Source organism: Marasmius oreades, chromosome 3 (genome assembly GCF_018924745.1).
Source record: "Marasmius oreades isolate 03SP1 chromosome 3, whole genome shotgun sequence".
NCBI lineage: Eukaryota > Fungi > Basidiomycota > Agaricomycetes > Agaricales > Marasmiaceae > Marasmius > Marasmius oreades.
In genome coordinates this window covers 4,335,591-4,358,879 of record NC_057325.1, presented here as the reverse complement: position 1 = coordinate 4,358,879, position 23,289 = coordinate 4,335,591, and the positions used below count along the sequence as shown (strand labels likewise).

At 43.1% G+C, this 23,289-nt stretch overlaps 1 protein-coding gene across 1 annotated transcript; it reads right to left on the bottom strand.

Moving 5' to 3' along the window:
* Positions 1-4,662: 4,662 nt before the first annotated feature.
* On the bottom strand, positions 4,663-6,118 carry E1B28_006771 (uncharacterized protein; the record flags this gene model as incomplete). The annotated part of the gene is made up of 4 exons (XM_043151470.1): positions 4,663-4,981; positions 5,032-5,654; positions 5,716-6,000; positions 6,056-6,118. The coding sequence occupies 4 exons, from the start codon at positions 6,116-6,118 to the stop codon at positions 4,663-4,665; spliced, it is 1,290 nt and encodes a 429-aa protein (XP_043012565.1).
* Between the last annotated feature and the right edge of the window lie 17,171 nt (positions 6,119-23,289).

Here is a 23,289-nt window from a genome sequence, read left to right as displayed (position 1 = left end):
TTTTGTGTCTGTCGAGGACAATAGTCTCCAATTGTTTGAATTAGTCTTACCATGGACGAAATTCATAGTCCCACTTAGTCCACTGGACAATAAACAGAGCCCCTACAAACCCTAGAATTCCTGTAGCTGTGGTGTTTTACACTTGCAGTTGCACATTGATTTTATAAGACCTTCATATGATATTGAGACTGTGATCTTGTGCATAACCTTTGCCAAGCAGTCCACCCTTGCAATCTTTCCTGGTGTGTAGAGTTATTGATAGACTTTACACGGAGGTTTACTAGTTTTTGGGTTGATTTGGTGTTGGTGCTACTTCTATAGCTCTGATATTAGGTTGACTCTTGAGTGGTATACTTCGCCCTTTAGCGGATAGCTTGAACTTTGCAATGGGGGCAATCTTATCCCAGAAGCAAGAGGATGGGTGGGTGCCGATTGCATTCTTATCAAAGGGATTGAACAAAACCGAGAGAAACTACGATATCCACGATAAGGAACTGTTGGCTATCATGCACGCACTCTCGGAATGGAGGCATTATCTCATGAATGGAGTACAATTCGAAATCTGGTCCGATCACCGGAATTTACAGTACTTCATGACGTCAAAAACACTCAATCGATGACAGGCAAGGTGGTTGGTGACACTAGCGGATTATGACTTTGTACTGGTTCATAAACCCGGAAAGTCGCAGACTAAGCTGGACTTCCTTTCGAGATGAAAGGGCCATGAGAGGGGGGGAAATGATAACAGAGACATTGTCCTCTTAAAACCCGAATTCCTTCACACCATTCACGTTGTGAGTACCAAAGGTACTCCTGGGGATCACTTCCTGGAAGAAATCAAGAGACACAAGGCAAAATGGGAAGTCAAGGTCTTGGAAATGGGAGAAAACAAGGGCAACATCAAGAACCATGGGGACTACTTGACCAAGGACAACCTGCTTTATGTACCCCCTGAAAAGAGCTTGTGGCACGAGATTATTCAGTTTCATCACAACACCTACTTTGCGGGACACCCAGGGCAGGCAAAAACCACTGAACTTATACTACGATATTATTGGTGGCCCACAATCTATCGGGATGTCAAAGTATACGCTAGGGGATGCCCTACCTGCCAGAGAACAAAGACCTTCCCCAGTAAACTGTGAGGACTTTTAAGTCCTAATGTCGTACCTAGTCAACTGTGGCAGTATATATCCTGCGACTTGATCACCAAGCTCGCAGAGGCTCATGGGTACACCGCTATACTGGTAGTGGCTGATCAACTTAGTAAGAGAGTATGCGCTGTACCCACTTATGACGAAGTTGATAGCGAAGGAATTGCGAAGCTCTTCCTTGATTGTGTTTGGAGAGATTTCGGCCTCCCAGAATGGGTGATCAGCGATCAGGGTATGGTATTTATCTCCAAGTTCTTGAAGGTGCTGTACAACATCCTGGGTATCAAGATGAACATATCAACAGCCTACCACCCGCAAACAGATGGCCAAACGGAGCGTGTCAACATGGAAATTGAGCAGTACCTGCAGGTCTTTTGTAATTGGAGACAAGACGATTGGGACGAATGGATTCCCATGGCGGAATTCTGTTACAACAACCACACCCATAGTTCGACCAGGGGTACTCCCTGTTCTATCTAATGTGTGGCTTCCACCCTCAAAAGGCAACCAAACCGTTCACAAAGACGAACAATGAAACGGTGGAAGAGTTCTTTACCCGGCTTAACTGAGCCCGTGATGACGCACAAGCATGCCTTTGTTGCAGCGCAGAACTCATGAAGGAGTACTACGATGCCAAGCAGAGACCGGCAGAGGACTATAAGCCTGGAGACTTAGTTTACCTCGAAGGGAAGAATGTTAGAACAGAATGACCATCAGTGAAGCTTGGGGATAAATGTTACGGTCCCTTCAAGGATTATTGAGAAGGTCGGCAGTTTGCCCTACAAATTGGACCTCCCTGCGACATGGAAGCGAGTGCACAGTGTCTTCCATACAGTACTCCTCACCAGTCATCGACCTTGCGTCGCCAAGCACCAAGAAGAAGAAGATGTGTCCTGAGAACCAGCAAGTGTTGAGGACGGCAAAGCTGTATAGGACATGGAAGAGATATTGGATTCCAAGATGGTGTACAATCGTTGGACAAAAGCTTCCGTCTTACACTACCTTGTCAAATGGCTCACTTATCCACTATCGGAATCCACATGGGAACCGGTTGACAACCTTGGCAATGGTTGTAAGAAAATGATTGAAAAGTTCCATCATTCCAACCTGAGTGCTGCCCGACGGATTAACGCAATTCTGCCATTTCGACCACAAGAAAATTACACCAAAAGTACTCAGAAAAGTCAGCCTTGGGTATATGGTATAACCATGAAGCCTTTGAGGGCAAAGGCCCTTAAGAGGGGGGTAATGTCATGAACTCGCCGTACTCTGAGTACTCCTCCATAACTTCACGTGCTATCATGACTCCTCCCGTCCTTGCACTTGATCGTTTCGATCTCTGCAATCATCCTCCCTTCGATTCCTTCAGCTCCTCACCGTCAACCACTCTGTCCGACTCGCGATCGCCGTAGACCATCATAGATAGGGAGACCCCTGCCCCCTCAACCCCTTACCCCTTAAGTAGTGTAGTATATAAGTACTCCAAGTGTACAGTAGAACTTCACTCTTGTCTGGTCAATCCTACCTAGGAGTCATTCCTTTTCCCTTCAATTGTCAGCTTGCCTCACCCAAGGATCGACTCCTGACAGATGAAAAGACAGGTGAGGGTGAACTGAGCCTTCAATGCAAGTATAAAGGCTACATAACATTTATGATGTGTTGGCCTTGATTATATCACTGGATTTGCAGTGCATGTCGTTGTTTTCAAAAATAAGTAGATGAGAAAAGAATGTATAGCATTGTTCATGAGCAGTGTAAAGTTAAATAGAAGAGGAGCTGGAGCCAAATTGAAGGTCGGATGATATTCCAAAAACATAAGATACATGTACCTACCATATATGGTGTGTGGGAAGCTTACGTAGGGAGGGGGGGGTCCCTCAAGGGGTCGTCTCAGCGAAAACTGACCCACGGTCTTTTTTTTAAACTGGTGGGCCCCCTTGGCCTACACTACCAAAACTGGCCTATGTCATACAGATATGTGCTACTTTATATGTCCCATAAACTCAATATATAATGAAGATATGTTGACCATGCCATAACCATGCTATAACACAGTCCAGCAAAGGGAATTTCTGGTGTCCCTTCTTCCTCCTGCTATGGAAATGGGTCCAAATGGCATATTTTACCTACCAAAGGTCAATGTATCAACAATGTATGCAACAGTAGGGTAGAAGGACCACCGGAAACATTTGTGCTGAGTTTTTATAGCATTGTCATGTGACTCTACATATCGTGAACATATGTGGAGACAGATGGTGATTATATAAAGTAGCACATATGTCAGCTATCTATTCAACTATTGACCGTGTAATACTAAGTAGAGGATATCAAATATCACCGAACTGTCAATGTAAAAGCTGTCAAAGAAGAGAGTCGAAACACAAAATGGAACCCATTTTCTCAGCTGCCAGAGGATTTTGATTTGGAAGGCAACATGTATGTGGTAACAGGTGATGAACAAACCTCGGGATACTACACTACCAAAACTGGTCTATATCGTTGTCATGAATTGTTCACTTTCCAAGGCATGTCCCAGCTTCACAGAATCCCATAATTTAATTTCTGGACATCCTGGGCATCTTGGGCATTCTAGAAATCTGTACTCTTCTATTTCGCACAGCCTTGCACAGTCATTCCACAGCTTTGCACAGTCATTTAACAGCTTTTCATAGTCATCCATAGTTATTCCATGGTTATTCCATGTTATTTCCTATTGGTTAAGCTCTATCCCCATGTAGGTAGCTCAGTAGTATATAAACCCCATGTATTTTGGCTGAATCCCCAGCCTTATTATTTTGTACCCCTTGTTTCTAGTCTGGTTTGCTACTCTCAATAGAGTCCCTTTGCTTTTTCCCTTCTTCTCTCTCAGTGTGAGTTCAGTACTACTCTATAAAGTACTACCAAGCATTCTTCCCTGTGTCTGAGTTCTGTACTACTCTAAAAAGTACCATCTAGTATTCCCCTCTGTGTGAGTTCAGTAGCACTCTAAAAGATACTATCAGCACTTTCTCCAACACCTTCTTGGTGCTCTCTGTGTAAGTAATTATCTCAGAGTAACTCTTGTCGCCTCGGTGGTCCCCCTTTTGTTGTTAGTTGTGTTCTTGTGTGCTTGCCGTGTTAGCCTTAAAACCCCACTTGTTGGGTGCAGTGGTTCTAGAGTATTCGGTTCGTAACAATCATACATATACCTGCTACTTTATGATGTGAGAATATATTGATGATCTGTCACTGAGACTGGCACCAGCTATTCACCATAAGCATTAGCAAAAATGTATGGGTATCATGTACATTTATGAACATTCATGGCCACTTATGAACATATATAAACTTTCAATGTATTATATATATATATGCATAACTAAAAGAATATGATTATATATAAACTAGTATAAATTTCACGGTTGATATGAGAGAATATGAACTCTGGAGAGTTCATGAACCAATATGAATGAGAAAGAAAAAAAAAAAAAAGAGACCTTGTACAACTACTACTAGTCCTCAACTGATGTCAAAGGTCCTCGAGTTCGTCAAGGTCGTCATCCTGCGAGGTGTAGCCATCGTCAGATAACTCCTCTGAGGAATCAGACTCTGTCTGTGACCACAATTCGCTGTTATCGTCCCCCTCCTCCTCCTCCTCTTCTATCTCCTCTGGTACCTCGTCTATTGGAGACAAGGAGCGAACCATGACGATCCCAGTGTTGCGATCATATACTGGTAGTGGAGGGTCTTTGAATGTAGCCTCCACCTCAAGGCCACGGGTGAAGTTGTGGGTGGAATGTCCTACACCGCCTCCATGGTATTGCATGAACATGTCGCAGTCAGGAAATCTACAAGGGAAGTCAATAATAGTCTACAACAGTAAGAGAAAAAGACTTACTCATTCACTTGATACTGACGCCAGTCCTTCATCTCCAGCTCATACTTCCCATTCACGACACCCTTGTAAAATCTTGCAGTGGATGTTGGAGTGACAAGATCCGATGTCAATCTCCCAGCAAATGGCTGCATGTATGCTCCTTGCAATACAGTGGATGGGTCAACAAAACTGAAAGCATTGTATTCAGATGAGGGTAGGAAGTGGACTTTGGGGAAACGTTTGGCCTGCCAGCCATGTGCAGAGGATGTGTCCAGTTCATACCACTGAACCCAGAGGAAATCCATACGATGCAGCACTGAATCCCCATAAGCCATATCTTGACGCCAATAGGCGACATTCACATGAAAGACCCCAATCACCCTTGCATAGCGGTAAGGATGTTCCTGTTCCTCAGCTGTTGCATCATCTGCTAGAAGCATGACATTGGGATGTAATTGAGTGCTGATGGTGTGTGATTTGCGGTGCATGTTGTAGGTGTTATAGTGGAGGCGGAAACATTTGTGAGTATAGATCTTGTCCTTCACAAAACAAATTGACGAGAGGTCTTCAACATTAAAATCTTCAGAATTGTCAGTTTTGAGGATGCGGGCAAAGAGATGGGCATGTAATTGGTCATAAAAATTCTGTGTTGTATCTCATTAGGTAGAAAAACAAAAAAAAATTGAACGGAAGACGTAACTCTACTGCTGGATCATCCTGGTAAAGCTGTCGGAAGGGATCAAGAGCAAGGTAGAACTGCTCTCCCTGAGCTATTGAATACTGATCCTTTGGATTTCCAGGAGGCAGCCGCTCCTTATCTGGCACTCTGTATACTCCTGCCCTCTTCCCCTTGCAGTGCCCCTCGAAGTTGGTGTGAATGCGCATCTGATACAGCATTCGCTGGTGTCGACTATGGGCAGCAATCTGTCTGACATAGTTATGGTTTTTGTTGGTGCGGCCATAAAGCCGTTTCGTCCGGACATGTTCTCCCTGAACAATTGAATGGTCAACAAAGGTTTGAGGCTTGCGAGTACAACCTCTGCACAGGCTTAAGAGGACTAGGATCCCACATTTGAATGAATGGCTTGAGGTGCATGTCATAGAACATTGTACCTTGAAAATCCCCTCATATGACATCTAGAGGATTTCAGTAGTATATTTTGTTGAACGCGAATGTTGGAGCATCACTTTCTGAATCATATGCATGGCCCTTGTATGGAAGGGGAATTTCCACCAAACCGCAGCGCCAACATGGGAAGTAAATGAAAGGGAGGGACGAAGGAATATCTTGTTCTTTGGCAGGTGGGGCGCCGTCTCCTCTGTACTTATCTGTCAGGAGGGTGAACTGCCTATGCATATGCCAGTAATGGGTGCTGGGAATAATATATCAACCTCTATCCTCAAGAACAAACCAACCTATCAATACTATGTGTAGCACTAACAAATCAATCAATCCTCAACAATATAGCTATCCCAGTTGTGAAGAGTCTATCACCACTCAACACTCCAGAAGAATTGCAAGGGTGGAAATGCTTGTCAAAGGGTACACTTCTTATCTCAAAAAGGGTAATACTAAAGACTAGGAAAAGCTAGCTCTTAGTTACAGCTATCTGTGCTATGCACTTGAACAGCTAGGGGTTTTGTAGTGGGGTTGCTTTGTGTCCAGTGGACTAGAATGGAGAGTGGAAAGCTAGGGGTCCTCTGTGGACTATGAAACTCAATATGAAGACTGTTCTCTAGAGTTGACCTCTGTTGGTCTATCTCTGAATATCTCTGAAGGTCTCTGAACTGTTCTCTGAAATAATTTGCTCTTATCCAATCTCTTATCCAATCACTGATTTAACAGGGCAAATCTAATCTCTATTTGGAGGCTATGTGTGGGCAGTCACTCCGAAACTTTCCTACACACTGGCAGTACTTGCTTGCCTTAACTACGGATACAGGCCTGGTATATATACAATTTCTACACTAGCTTACAAATCGTCTTCAGGCTTGGCTGCCCATGCTGGGTTCTTGCAGGCGATGTTATCTAGCTGCACTCTTGCTCACTAGCACCACTAGCATATGCCTCTGACTTCGCTAGCTCTTTCCACCAGGCATTTGCACACAGTCTGGAAGAGTCTAGCTCTTAATGTCACTGGTCTCTATTCATCAGTTAGTCTCTTAGCGAGAACTCATATGGTTCAGCACATGGAGTCCGACCCTCAACATCTGAAGACAGTCTGTCCCTATTGCTCTCACATGTTCGGACACTTCTCCAACCACTCGCGCTTAACTTCATCTCGTCCTTGGTCTTGGGCGTGTGTTTTGCTTCTCTCTGTAGCATCCACTCAGTCCGTATGAACCGCTAGCGCTCAACACTTTGGCACGCCTTTCTCTAAGTCTGTCTCTGTTTGAGAGTGCTCGCTCTCTCTTCAGGAGTCTGTTTAAAACTTCATCCCTCTTAGTTACGAGTCCAGTACTGAAGCATAAGCCGCAACATAATATCCCTTAATCGCTTAGTGCATAATAGTATAGAGAGAGTGGTCTTTTTTAAATAGTGACCGCTCACGTAGTGTCTTACAGTTTTCAGGCTAGCTCTACGGGATGCTCGATAGCTGTTCCTCAGCTGCGCTAGTGTACTCTACTAGCGGCCATAAGCTTTAACTAGCAGCTCGGTAATGCGACTTAGTTGACTATGCTACAAGGTTCTTTTTGCACTTTAAACAGTGCTACAGAGCGATATTTATCGTATTAAGAACTAGAGTGAGCCCGAATTGCTAGTTAAAGCTAGTACCGCTAGTAGAATGTGCCATAGGCGCAGCTAGACCAGTTAGAGAGAGCCGTAGATCGTGTCAGAAAACTGTATGACTGTTCGAAACCTGTAGAACACTATGAGCAGAGGACTTAAGCAGTAATTCACCGAGTTCTACTCTCTACATTCTGCTATGCACTGGCATATCAAGGGATTGTACTATTAGAGGACTTGTAGTCTTCACAGAACTGTTCATAGCAGAACTTAACGGAGTCAAAAGACCTTCATACTAGGAGTACCTACTTCTACGGGGGATTTAGTTGACAAGAAATTGGACATAGGACCATGCAGACTAGGAGAAATTTGATATAACTGTAGATCGAGTCCCAATCTGAGGAAAAGACAAAAAGGTATGATACAGATCCCAGATCACAGATAGAGTACCTAGGAACCAGGCAGGAATGAACAACAGATCTCGGAGTCCGCGCTGTTCATGTGCTACGGGAGTTCGGAACTCTGGATCCATATGCTGGAACTACTTGGACACACAAAGTCCATATGATTTGATAACATCGAAATGCAGGATAAGGTCTGTAGGCAGGAAATACCATATGGTATGCCTATGTAGGTCCATTCTACATGCTGAAACAAGAATGAAGAACAGTCCAGATTGGTCCAAAACATATGATTCGAATACAGAAAAGCTCCGTAGACAAGATTCTGCACATGTAGCGGCCCCTAGCGATAAGATTCCGCATGGATTCGTAGCTACAGTGCATTATTTTTAGAGATGAAACAAGTAGAGATAGGATTACAAAGCTAGCGTAGAAGTAGTATAAAAGCAGCCCATGTATCCGTAGATAAAAAAGTACTACCCATGCATAGGAAAGTCCTGAGTGGGTTGCCCGTGAGTAACTGCTCTTGACACCAATAGAGAGAGATTTGCCCTGTCATTGTGCAGTGAAACGATAAGATTTGATTTGAACATACAAGACCGTCAAGGTCAAACTTGAGAACTATCCGTCTGTAGGCCGCCGAGGTCTTGATTACTGTTTCGTGATCTGTCGAGGGTCTTAGCATTCGTGTCCGTCGAGGGCAATAGTCTCCATTCGTTCAAATTAGTCTTACTGTAGACGAAATTCATAGTCCCACTTAGTCCACTGGACAATAAGCAGAGCCCCTACAAACCCTAGAATCCCCGTAGCTGTGGTGTTTTACACTTGCAGTTGCATAATTGATTTTATAAGACCTTCATACGATATTGAGACTGTGATCTTGTGCGTAACCTTTGCCAAGCAGTCCACCCTTGCAATCTTTCCTGGTGTGTAGAGTTATTGATAGACTTTACACGGAGGTTTACTAGTTTTTGGGTTGATTTGGTGTTGGTGCTACTCCTGTAGCTCTGATATTGGGTTGACTCTTGAGTGGTATACTTCGCCCATTATCTGGTGACCACCGCAGGGGGTGGAAACAAGATTACATTCAGTATTGAACCAAATATTGTGAAATTCCGGTAGTTTTAGCCCTACGGCGAGAACTACAAAAACAACCAAAACCAAAAGAAGTTCTCTCAGAAAGATTAGTTCACAGTGACATAATACTCGCACTTCACTAGCGGCTGGCAAACAAGTCTTACAGACACATAGTCTTGTGGCTTTAGCATCTAGTACTCCAGCTCAAGTTCCGAGAGCTGGCCAGTCTTCTCGATCTACGCGCAATTCTACGCAAGGAAGAGAGACTACCCAAGTTATCCCAAACGATTTAAGAAACCCCGGTTTCTCTTTTGACAGAAGTCCAAGAGAAGCTTTCCGAGAAACAAGATCTTCGCAAGGTCCTAGAAACCAAGCGTTAGAAACCCCATACGAAGCCCCAGAGATTTTAACGGAAGAAATTGAACCGTTTTCTTCACTGTTATCATCTCTACCCTCCGAATACAATTCAGACTTCCACCTATGGGAAGAAGAGTTTTATTCTTTTGAACTAAACCCGAGTTTATTTCTTGAGAGACCATTAACAAGTATGTCCCATATATCGAATGACCCAGTAGTGGCAGGTGTGCCAGATGAAGAAAGACCGATAAAGTCCTGGACGGAATTCTCGAAAGGTGCTTTGAAAGAATTGGATAAAGATACGTTGAAGCGAAGGCTCCCCACGTTCAACCGTCTAGATTCTGGAAATCTACGGGAATGGATGGCGGCTATCCTACAATATGGGAAAGTCAAGGGCTGGAAGTTAGATGAATCTTTTATCATTCTAGCTATGATTCAGATGGAGTTCGAGACCTCTCGACTCCTGGCACATCATTTGCCATCTACGAGAGGCTATAGTTGGGCCGCTTTTGAGAAAGAGATGTTTGATTCATTCCCGTCGATTAGGGATTTAGAAATAGGAGCATTGGAGAATTTAGACCTATTGAAGGCTAGGTTCTCTGGTATAGGAGAAGAACAGCTACAAAAGCTTACTTTGTTTAATATGGATTTTGAATTTGAAGCAGACAAACTTGCAGGAAGTTTGTCAAATCGAGAGAAAGTACAGAAGTTTGCAGAATGTCTAGACCCGACATTCTGGAGAGAGATCAGAAAGAGGCTACGGGACCCTCACTATGTCTGAAACCTACAGGCAGAAAAACCGGTAGAAGTGGATAATGGATGGGTGGCTTCCCAGTTGGACCCTTTTGCTTTCTCCCAAGTAAGAGATATGGCTTTGACCATAAGTAATGAGTTAGTAGGCGATTGCTATGCACCTCAGGGCTTGGACCCTGTTAGCTATACGTTAGGAGTGAAAGCGGCGGCTCCCATAGGAACCCCCTTGATCACTCGTGCAAAAATCGAGCCTACGATAGCTCCATTGTCTTCGTATAAGAAGGAAATAGCTTCTGACGAGTTGACAATGAAGCTTTTGGCCTCTGTAGACGCACAGAACACTCGAATGAACGACTTTGCATGGGCAGTGTCTGAGCTTTCTAAGAAAATGCCTGACTTCAGTCAGCCTAACTTCTACAAAAACATGCAGGCTATGGTGTACCATAATGGAAGCCAAGGGCAGAGTAGCGGTGGATCTAGGCCTTCGAACCAGATTACATCCAACTCTACGGCTGCAGGACAGCCATATAGGGTGCCTACGGACAAAAATTGCATTATTTGTGATGAACCCGGGCATTTCTGGAGAGAATGCAGGCAAGTGCAAGAGCTATCCCAGAAGAAGTGGATAGTTAAGAATGAACATATGAATAGACTGGAGATGTATGATGGGAATAACCTCCCACTGCCTGATCCAGTGAAGAAATAATCGCGAGCAGACAGAATTAGAGCTATCGCCAGAGAGAAGGGATGGCCAGATGCTGAAAAGACCAGTTTCTTCTTACAAGGAGACTTGGATCTTGATGACGATCTCCCAGACCATCAATCTGTGCCTACGATAGAAGTTTTGTTACAGAGAATTGCTGCTTTGGAGGGTAGAGACTCGTCGCCAGTCGGGCAACAGCTCAAAAAACTAAAAGGTCCAATGATGGACTCAGATAAGAGAAATAGATCTCGAGATACCCAGAGGAGACCGGAGGACCCTAAAAAAAGAAAAATACCACCAAAACCCCAAGTAGTAATATCTACGCCGTCATTCTTAAGAAAACAACCGTATGTGATACCCCAGAGAAAGCCTTTCGAAGAAGAGGTCTCTGAAGAAGAAGATGAAGCAGAATCGGATACAGAAGAACCTCTGTCACAGATCAATAGACGTCCTTCTACTCCGCCACCTAGGGTATTCGATAAAATTCAGCCCGTAGAATGTGTCCCACAACCAAGGGATTCTGTATTGCCCCGAAGTGTAATTCCTGAAGACAAGGGTGCTTCAAAATCTAAGAAGGTTCAGTCCGAAAACGTGAAGAAAGTGTCTACGGAAAATCTTCAAAATGTTGAAACGAAAAGATATAAGCAACGGGTGATTCAAGACCTAATTGACCAAACGATGGCCAATCTGGCTAGTGTTTGCTTGAACAAGCTCACGGCTTCAGAAGAGTTCCGAAAGGCATTGCTATGGTGAGTTAGGAATAAGCACGTTCGAACAAAGAACTATAAAGTGTTCCTTCAAATGTTAGACTATCTGATAAAAGACTCTACGGTGGCAGAGGAACCTTTTGATGAAGAAGCAGAGTTCGTGAAAGTAGATAATATTGAGACCGTAGATTCGTTCGAAACCTTAGAAGAGGAAGAAGACAGATTGGAAGCGGGATTAGTAGTTCACTGAGATGTTGTGGAAGTTTATCGCACCGAGTTAGATTCTGAAGAAAAACAGAAGGTCGTGATAGTAGCTGGATTGTCTGAGGGACTCAGATGTGTTTTTCCTGAGGTTAACGGTTCTACGGAAAGAGTAGAAGTGGTGATCAATGGTGGATCGCAAATAATCGCGATTGACGCATGGGTTGCTCAAGGATTAGGCTTGCAATGGGATCTGAATTCAGTGATTCACATGCAGTCTGCGAATGGACAGCTGAAACCAACACTGGGGGTGTGCAGAAATGTACCTTTCAAGTTTGGTGAAGTAACAGTATACTTGCAACTTCATGTGGTGGAGAAAGCTCCCTTTCAAGTTTGGTGAAGTAACAGTATACTTGCAACTTCATGTGGTGGAGAAATCTCCCTTTCAGATTCTCTTGGGTAGACCTTTCGATGTCCTAATGGAATCAAAAGTGCAAAACTTCAAGGATGGAGATCAGTGGGTTACGGTTTCATGCCCAAACAAAGGAATTCAAAGTGTCATCCCTACATACATGAGAGGGGAAGGCATTAAGATAAAACCTAAGCGGGAACCAACCCTACGGACGCAGAGTTCAGAGGAAGTGCAGAAAGAAAGAGAACAATGAGGGACTGAATCTTCAAATTTTCAGTCCACCTTGATGAATTGATAGAGGATCAAGGAGAGGTGGCTCTACAAATATCCGTAGATGCTCACGGTGTTCCACGAATTGAAAAATATAAAAATTTGATAAATACAAAATTCTCTCCTATGGAGCTGGCTGGAGCCTTCATAGAAGCTTCAAATAGTGAAAGGACTACTAGTCAGTCTGATTCGAGAGTGATGAAAAACATTGATATAAATGAAAAAGACCAAAAACACACAGAAGATACAAAACACAAAAACAGTGCTTCTATTTCTCCTTGTGCTACAGACAGTTTTCTTTTTTATTATTCATCAGCACCAGTTTCAAACTCCCTAGATTCCATACACGATGAATCTACGGAACGAGAACGGTTGCTTTGTACTACTAGAAGAGGTTCAACCCTCGAAGGCTTCAACAGCCAAAAATTGGCACATTGATCGGACTCTTCTCAACAAGATAAGATAGATGAGCTTAGTGAGATTGCCGTAGACAGCAGAGCTTTACTATTGAAGGCTCAGGATACCCATAGTCTATGTGAACTTGTTGATTCGCTTAGTACGGATTTCAAGGATCTCACTGATGCGTCGAAAATTGAAGAAAATCCAAATAAATTGGTACCCCCATTGCTCCGACTACGAAGTTTTGTAGGGGGTGCGGTTGAAAATGAAAATGCATTTGATACAATGCTAAATGAAGCATCTACAGTAATAGACTATCATCAGAGGATGTACGAAAATCACTACCAAACCGATGAATGTATAGCTTTGGATTTGGATAGGTTAGCTAAGGACCCTGAGAAACGTGGAAAAACTTTGTTCAATGAACTAGCTTTCCATAAGGAAAGATGGTTGCAAGTCTACGGGACTATAGACAACTTTCCTAAGGACCTTTATATGGGCAAAACCCCGATAGATGAGATTCTATTGTCTACAGACTCTCTAAATGCCTACGTTATCGAACTTGATGCATGTGTACAAGAGATAGGGGTTGCTCTACGCAACTTAGAAGAAAAGCTTTCAAGAGAAAGTCTTCCTACGAATTCATATGGCACATTCTTGAGTAGCTCGCAGTCTATAGAGCATGAGAACTATGTTTCCCAGGGTGCTATGGCACTTGGAAAACATACAGTTCGGTCGGTCTATGGAAAATACAAGCCAGTAGCGCTTAAAGTCTGACCACAATTGGCTAAGATGCCAGAAGAATTCCGACTTCTTAGGAATATTACTGGGGATCCGCTTGAAGGGATGCCAGTACTATCGCCGCACCCTCCTGAATTCAGTCCAGGAGAACGGTATACAGAAGAACGTAAGGAAATCATAGAAAAGAATCATAATGAAGGCTTTCTATAGCCTGAAGAAATGAAGTTAGTACACCATCTGAAGAAAATCCAAGAGAAAGGATTCACTTGGAGTGCAGACGAAGGTGGAACATTTCGTACAGATTTCTTCCCGCCGATTAAGTTCCCAGTATTGCCTCACAAGCCCTGGGTTGAGCGTAATATCCCTATTCCACCTGGGATTTATGAAGAAGTCTGCCAGATTTTGAAGGACAAAATCGCAGCAGGAGTATACGAACCTACTACGTCGTCGTATCGATTGAAGTGGTTCATGGTACTAAAGAAAGATGGAAAGAGTCTACAGCTGGTTCATTCGTTAGAACCACTGAATGCAGTCATGATTCAGCATTCTGGGATTCCACCTGGAACTGCTGAGATTGCTAGTAGCTTTTCCGGACGCGCATGTATAGGAATGTTAGATATTTGGGTTGGCTACGATGAGAGGCTTATCGATGAAGAAGTGAGAGACTTTACTACGTTCCAAACGCCCTTTGGTCCCTATAGATTAGTGAAACTACCTATGGGATGGACTAATTCAGTCCCTTTGTTTCATGAGGATGTAACGTACATCCTACGGGAAGAAATTCCTCATGTTACTAGACCGTACATTGACGATGTACCTATACGAGGACCTAGTACTATATATGAGTTGCCCGATGGAGGCTACGAGGTGATTCCTGAGAATCCAGGCATCCGTAGATTCGTTTGGGAGCATCCACAGAACATGAATCGAATAGTTCAGCGGATGAAGTATGCAGGAGGTACCTTTTCAGGTCCGAAAGCTTTCATTTGTTGCGCTGAAGGAATGGTAGTAGGTTATAGAGTGTCCTACGACGGTGAAAAACCCATAGAGAAGTATGCAGAGATCATTCTCTCTTGGGATCCGAAAAACTTCAGAAGCAAAACTGATATTCGATCATTTCTGGGGATTGCAGGACAAATGTGCATGTTCATTAAGGACTACGCTAAGAAGACGAGACCATTGAATAAGCTCACTGGAGCTTTTGTACCGTTTGAAATGAATGAGGAAGCTTGTGAAGCTGTCCGAGAGGTTCAAGATGGAATCCATGATGCACCAGCGCTACGGCCCATCGACTATAAGAATCCGACGGGTATCACTTTAGCCGTAGACTCGTCTTGGCAAGGTGTAGGCTATTACTTGTACCAAGTAGACCCTGAAAATCCGAAAATGAAGTTCTACAATTACTTTGGGTCTATAACGTTCAATGAGAGAGAAGCTCGCTTCTCACAACTGAAACGAGAACTCTACAGATTACTTATGGCGCTACGGGCGTCAAAGTATCGGACTTTTGGATGTAGACTGTTGACCATAGAAACGGATGCCAGCTACATTAAAGGAATGTTGAACAATCCGGATAGTGCTCCGAATGCTAGCATTAACCGGTGGATTGAAGAGATCAGACTCTATCATTTTGAACTAGTTCATGTACATGGTCCAGATGGACTTTCGAGACCTCCTCCTGGTGGGATATCCACGCCTAGACCAGAAGGATGGGAAGAATTTCTGGTCGACAATGACAGTCAGCCAGTAAAGTTTCGAATGGGAGATGTAATCAAGGATGAACCTTTTGACATTGATACATTCAAGGATGATATAGATCCGTGGTCAGGTTATTTGGTTTCATTAGCTGAGAAAGAACCAAAGTTGGCTACATCTGTCTTTTGCTATTTAGAAGACTTACGGTCCGCCGTAGATGAAGCAAACTTTGTAGATAAGATAAGAAGTTGGGCACTACGGAAGCCTCCAGACTATGTTTCAACATTTTTGAAGCAAGTACCAGTGGTTCCACCCACCGTAGATGACAATTGGAATGATTCTCATCTGTATAAGCCTATACATGAATATACAAATGAGATTAAAAAGTTCGATGAGAAAGTTCCGCAAATTGAAGAGTGGCTCCTAGATCCCGAAGTGGATTTTGTATGCGAATTGCCTAAAAACGAAATGAACAGTTTCATTACATTGGGATCAAAATTGTTTCTAGACCCCGATGGAAGACTGTACAAATGATCTACAGATGGTTCTATGCAACATAGGTTGTATGTAGTTCCCAATAAGAGGATGTGGATGCTCGTGGCAAGTCACGATCATCTGGGACATAAAGGAATGTTTGCAACGAAGTCGATCATGGAGAAACGATTTTGGTGGCCACATATGGATAAGAACATAGATTGGTTCGTCCGTAGCTGTCAAGAATGCCAGGATCGAAGGCTCGATCTGTTGAGAATACCTCCAGTGGTTACTCATACTCCATCGCTGTTTCAAGTGATCCATGTAGATGTTTTGAGTATGACTCCCGCTAGCAACAGTTGTAAACTGATCGTTCATGGACGATGCGCACTATGCAGATGGTCCGAAGCAAGGGCTATTCAAAGTGATACCGCCAGAATACTCGCAGAGTGGTTCTTTGATGATATCATTAGTAGATGGGGTTGTCCCGAGGAGGTTGTTACGGATAATGCACCACAAATGATTGCTATGGCAAGGTGGCTTACGGACAAATACGGTGTCCGTAGCATTAAGATTTCACTGTACAATTCTCAAGCAAACGGAAAGATTGAGAGAGCACATTTCGATCTACAGAGCGCGCTTTCGAAAGCTGTAGCGGGAGACCTTGCGAAATGGTACTGGTTTTTGAAGCATATTTTGTGGGCGGTATCGCGGATATACTCTACTAGTACCTAAATAAACGCATTTTTAACATTTTTATATATAATATAATCAAAATGGGAACATAATATGAGGATTAGAGCAAGCCCAAGCTGCTAGTCAAAGCACGGGTCTATTTGCGGGTTATCCGAAGTACAGAAAGTACAAAACACCCTATAGATGAGAGTCTTCGACGTTCCGAAACCTGTAGGAACTGATGAAGCAGCCTTTAAAAACCTTCGTTCATTTGAATAGGCCTCGTCTCACTTGCAATTACCTGTAGCAAACATGGGGACACTTGATTTTACTATCAATTTATTGATTTCTTCGATATTGGTTGAAAAGACAGAATCAACTCTTAGAAGTACCTCTGGAAGTAACAATCGGACGGATGTAACTATCTAAAGTCCACTTCGGACTTAAGGAACAGAAACAATGCCGGTGGCTGTAACTTACAGCTGGAAACGAGAAAAGGAGCGGATGTCGACGATATCCGGTCAGAAAGGATATTCTACCAGGAAAGAACCATAGAAACGATCCCTGGAATGTAGATCGAACAGTTTTGGACTATTCCAGATCGGATAGAACAAGAGAGAACAAGGGAGCACATGGGGACTCGCCTTGGAAACAAAAAGGGGTCAGGATGTATCCACATGCAAATGTCAAAGATATCCGACTCGGAACAGGAATAAAGAAAATATGAGGAAAAGGAATAAGGAATACTATATTCTGGACAGTTTTATATCTAATTGACATGTACTATACCTGATTAAGGGTACTTTGGTATCTCTGAAAGGGATTTCTCTATATTTTCGACTTTTTACCATATCTTCGACATTTGATTATTATTTATTCGAAAAGGCGTATATAAGGAAGGATGGTAGCAGCAGTATTTTCCCCAGTAACCTACGATAGAAGCCTAAGTGCTTTCACTAGGGGACTCTGGCTCATACTTTGCCCCACTTCTTCGAAGTTGGTGTTTGTATTTGGAAAAGATTAGATTTGAACTTTGAATTTGATTTGAATTTGTTGCCACTTTGGTACTTGGAAACTTTGAACTTGTAGAGTCGCTTTGACTCGAATTTGAATTGAATTTGATAGTTCTATTTGAACTTACAAAGAATTGAACACCTCCTCGAAGTAGTGAACTTCGTAGAAAGCCTTTGTCATTTTGACTTGTGAACACAGAGTTTGAATTTGTTTTGAACCATATAAAGCCCCACCCTTGAAGTCCTATCTTAGAGTTCTCAGTGAACCTTGCTGAGAGTGTCCATTGATACCGACCTCCACAAATCAACTACACTAATTGCTAGTGTTGGGTTTGGTTTTGCGCACTTCATGCTTGGAGTGTGTTTTGCTGCACCTAGTAGTAGTTTTTAGTGCCGTTAGCGGATAGAGTAACAACTAGGAAAGACCTAGGTTGCTCCCCCTACTTCTTTGTTACCGGTGCGGAACCTATACTACCGCTTGATATTGTGGAATCTATGTGGCTAGTAAAGCTACCCAATAGGTTTCTATCACGAGAAGAGTTGATTGGATTTCCAGCGCAAGCTCTAGCTAAACATAGAACGCATGTAACAGCTATGCGAGATAGAATTACAGAAGAAAAGCGTAGACACTTGATCAAGTACGAACGGGAATATATACACACTATAAAACCCTTAAACTTTGAACCTGGAGACTTGGTTCAAGTACGGAATACCGCTATTGAAAAGCTTGGATAGGAAAATGTTCCCTAGATACTTTGGGCCTTGCGTAGTCATTCGACGTACTAAAGGTGGCTCTTATATCTTAGCGGAAATGGATGGAACATTGCTACGGGGAAAATACGGAGCCTTTTGCATTCTACCTCACACGGCGCAATACCACATTGACCTTCCTATGGAAATAAAAGATTTAATTCAGCTATCTAAGGATGAGTTAGAAGCCATGGCTAACGAAGATGAACCAACTGAGTACGAACTTGGAGTGGATTACATCTTTGACAATGGTAATGCCTCAGCTACGGCAGAAAGCGATAATGAAATTGAGCTACCTAGTGAATCTGAGGATCCAATGGACAATCCAGTAAGAGTTACTAGGTCCACTAAGAAGAAAGTTAGATTCTCTCAGATCTGACTGAACATATGAAACTGAAAAATCCAGTTAGATTCTAATAAAATCTAACTAGTGCACAAGTATACGAAATGACAGTAATATGAAAGGAGCGGACACCGTTTATCGCTACAGCCAGCCATTGTTAAAGAGTGATCTACGGAAAGATACACTACTGAATAGACTCCATGGGAGCACCTGCATCCACCTCAGTAGGCTGGTTTGTAGACCTCTCCTGTGCTGAAGTCGACGTAGCTGACTGTTCGACGGAAAGGGCGAGGCGGGAAAGGACTAGCTGATTTGCCTCAACGAGTTTTTCGTAGGCTGCCCGGTATGCTGCTCCTTGGTGAAGGATCGAAAAGGCCGATGCATTGACCTCCGTACGGAGGAGGGTCTGAATGGCGGCGAGGTCGGACGCAGAAAGGGAGTCCATACCAAAATGGGCCAGCATGCTGGCTATGACCTTGAGTACAGAGAGATGCGTAGACTCTCTGCATTTCTTCTCCTCTGTCCAACAAGTTGTCATAAGTGATGCTACAGCCACGAATAAAGAGAGGACGGTCCCAAGGTGGACACTCACCCTCGGATTCGGGTGTAAGGTCTACGCCTGCCTTATCGATACGAGCCTTCTTAGCAGGCTTGGCTTCGATCTACGGAAAGATTAGAAATGATTTATATGAAACCAATAAAGCAATCTACGGACCTCTTTCTTCATGGAAATGCGAATTTTCATAGGGTCTTTACCTTTGGTGGCGTCCTTCATCTTGAAGTCGTCATTCTGGTAATAGGATTGAGCCGTAGATAGGTTTAGAACGAACTGAAGGGCTTACTTTAGTGTTTGCTTCCTCAGTGTCAGAGATTTCAATAGTAGCTTCGTTGCGAGAAGAGCTAGCTCCCTACGGCGAAGCCAATATTGAAAATTAGAAAGATTAATAAAATAAGAGCTTACATTCTTGCGCTTGATAGCAGATACCTTGTTGCGCACAGCGCACATCTCGACGTAGAAGGATTTGGCCTTTGCGAAGTCAATGCTCTTATCGAGGGAGAACTGTTCGATGTCGGCGGTGACCATCTCGACGACGTTGTGATAAAGATCAAACGCAACATCGTCTTTGGCAGACTGGTAGCTTTGGAGCTTGGTCTGAACCTACGGCAGAAGCATTGCAATGAAACAGAGATGAAAGAGCGGTGCTGAACATACCACAACGTCGAGAAGCTGTTTGGTAAACAGCTCGGCGGACAGCTTGTTAGTGTAGGGATGCAACTGGCTGACTTGTTCAACAATCGGAGCAGCACGTTCGACCCAGATTTTAGTGGGAACAAATTCACTACGAGTGGACATTTTAAAGATGATATGAGAATGTAAGAGTTGAGAACTGGTTACTACGAATGCTGGTAGAGCTGGGTAGTGAAGATTTGACTATCTATGGTCAACCTTTTATACCTTTTGCGCTCTACTGTCCAGCCATAGATGACTTTCTCTACCTTATGGTCCTAAAGGACTCCCGGATCCAACATCTAGTCAACAGGAGTTGACTGCACATTTGTTTGGGGGAGAGGTACCTTAGGTTCCTGAAAATTTGACCGTAGATTCAAGTTTTGCAATTGGGACACCTACAGGAACATACTGGTGTACCTAATAATATCTCTACGGATCCTGAAAAGATAACCATCGCTTAAGAAAAACTTATAAGCGAGAACCTACACGAGAGATGCATAGCAATTAGAATGGATAAAACAATGTGCTACAGATAGATTCATCTAACTCCGAGCATAGAGATACGCGAGCATGGCTGTCAATACTCTAACTTAAACAGTGGAGTTGAAGTCAAACTCATTTGAACTCAGTTCACGTGGGGTATAAATCAAACAAGCTTTGATTTTACTACAAGATATGAAATAAAAATACAAAAAGAGTAATTTAGGCGCCGTAGCACGTACCAAAATACAAGATAAGAGGGCTATAAGCCCAGTACAAGAATCAAGAGAAGCTACAGTAACTGTAGGCTATTGATACAAGACAAGACAACAAGAAATGACTACAAAAATAGAGGAAGTTCGAGTTTACTGAGATACACCAAGTCCAAAAAGAAGAAAGACTACGCTCTAATGAAGAGTTAGTATCAACTTTTAAGACAAGGAATTGAACTTACCGTTTACGATACAATGGACGGCTGAATGCCTTTTCATAGGCTAGTCGTTCCCATGCCAGCTTTTCCATAATGGTCCATGCTACAGGAGAAAGACCTTCGAGGTCAGAAGTGGAAAGTTTCCAATCCGCTGTTTCTTCCTCGTCAGTCTCTTCCCCATCACTTGAATCTTCGGAACTCTAGAAAGAAATGATTAGAACCAGTCTACGGAAGGATAGCGAGAGACTTACTGCTTCCTCGGCCTCATTGTCGATCAAGTCGTGAGCTGTAATCGCTACTTCCTAGAAATAATATGAATAAAAGATAGAACATGATTAAAAGATTGACTTACGGGTTCCGGTACTTGAGGATCTTCAGCATCCTCAGCGTCCTGAACCGTAGTGGACTTGGCTACGGCTGAAGAAGCCTCCGCAGAAGAGGAGTCCAATGAACCACCATCAGAGTCACCCTCCTCTTCTTCCTCTTCATCTGCGCTAACCTTCTCAGAAACTCCAGAAGTAGCTACGGGAGCTGGCGGATTGATAGTAGAGCAGGACGGCTAGAATAAGGGAATCGAGGGTGAATCCTAGGGATCCCGTAGATATGGAAGGGAAAAGAGACTCACCAATGGAATGGAAGGAGGAGCGTTCTCCTCGACTTCCTCCACCACGGTAATAATGCTGTGTAACACCACTAAATATGGCTAGTAAACACACCTCAAGCACGAAGTGCACAAACCAAAACCACACCAAGAAGAGTATACACAAGTGTAAGGGGTGGAGGTCGGTATTCTTAAGGCTTTAGTTTTCACTAAGAGGCACCAAGAAAGATAGAATATGGGGGGTCTTCGGTTTTATAGTAGTTTCAATCAAGGTTCTTTCACTACAAGAGTGACAATATGATTCACAAATCCCAAAATTCAATATCTGACTTTTCAACAAAGCTTTTACAAGTCTTCGCTGAAGTTCGGTTTCAAGTTCAATATCCAAACTAGACAATAGCAATCCAAATTCAATATAAGTCCAAATTGACTTCAATATCCAGAGTTCAATTCCAAGACAATATGCCAATACCAAATTCAATTGCAATAATCTAATCTATCCTTCCAAACACAGAACACCAACTTCAGTGAAGACTGGGGCAAAGGTCAAATCTCGAGTGAATCCTAGTAGGTGAACTGCATCTCCTCTTGTAGGTTGCTGGGGAAAATCCCTCTTTCCTGCCCTCCTTATATACGGTTTTTCTAATAGATAATAGTAAAAGTCCAAAATGTGTGTGAAACTGGTAAATAATAATGAAATCCCTTTCAGTTGAACAGAAACTCGCTTAATCGGGTATAATACAAGAGTTTTATGTGCTGAAGTGCCCAATCGAATATTAAACTGAATATCTGTTCCTTGTTTCCTGGTTGCGATGTAGGGACTTGAGTTCGCCGAAGTACCTGACATATCTGCATTCTCCTGTTTTTCCTAGGGAACGAGTCCCTGTTTCAGGCATATCCATTCTTCCTGTTCTTGTTCTATTCCTTTTTTTGGAGAAGATCTAGCCTCGATCCTAGGCCCTGTCCTCAAGGTTTCTCTCTTGAAATCAAATAACACGTGCACTTCGCTGAAGTCTGTGTTTCCTTGGTTTTCCGAGAAATTCCTATTCCTTTCTGTTTTCCGTTCGTGAGAATCGGATGTTCCTTCCTTTATCCTTGTTTGGATTTCTATATCCGAGAATTCCAATATCCGAGCAGTCCAACCAGACTTTGTTGAAATTTCAATAAAGTGTATAATAAAATCCCTATGTTCGCTATGAGCATTCCAGGAGTAAGAGGAGGCCTTCCAATACAAGAACAAAGGTTTTTAAATGGCTGCTTCCTGAAGTTTGTACAGTTTTCTGAACTTCAGCGAAGTCTCTCATCTTTCCTAATTTTGTACATTTCGTACGGATAAAGTCTCTTGTAGAGGCTCATGCTTTAACTAGAAGTGCGGGCTCACTCTAGTCCTATTAATCCCATAATTTATAACTCATAAGTGTTAAAATTGTATAAATATGCATCTTTGAGGTCTTTTCCGATTTATATCGCGATAGCGGTACCAGAAAGAGACCACCCAAGAGCGTCGCCAAGGGCTTTGACCTCAGAAGAGGTCATTTTTAAGTCTTCGTCGGTCTGGAGACCTTTGAAAACTTCAACAGGGTCCCGCCCTGCTGCCCGTAGCAAGCGTTGGCTTTCTTGAATGTTCTTCCAGATGGAGCGAGCAGACTTGTAGGCCGCCATTTGCACAATTCGGAGATCATCATAAGCCTGCAGCTCACGATGGAGCCGTAGGGCGATTTTGGCTAGAACTTGCAACTAGGATTTAGAAACAAATAATATAATAGATGAAGATGAAACTTACGGAGGTTGTTACTTGAAGCAGCCTCAAGTTTCTTAAGGCCAGACTGCGAGTCATC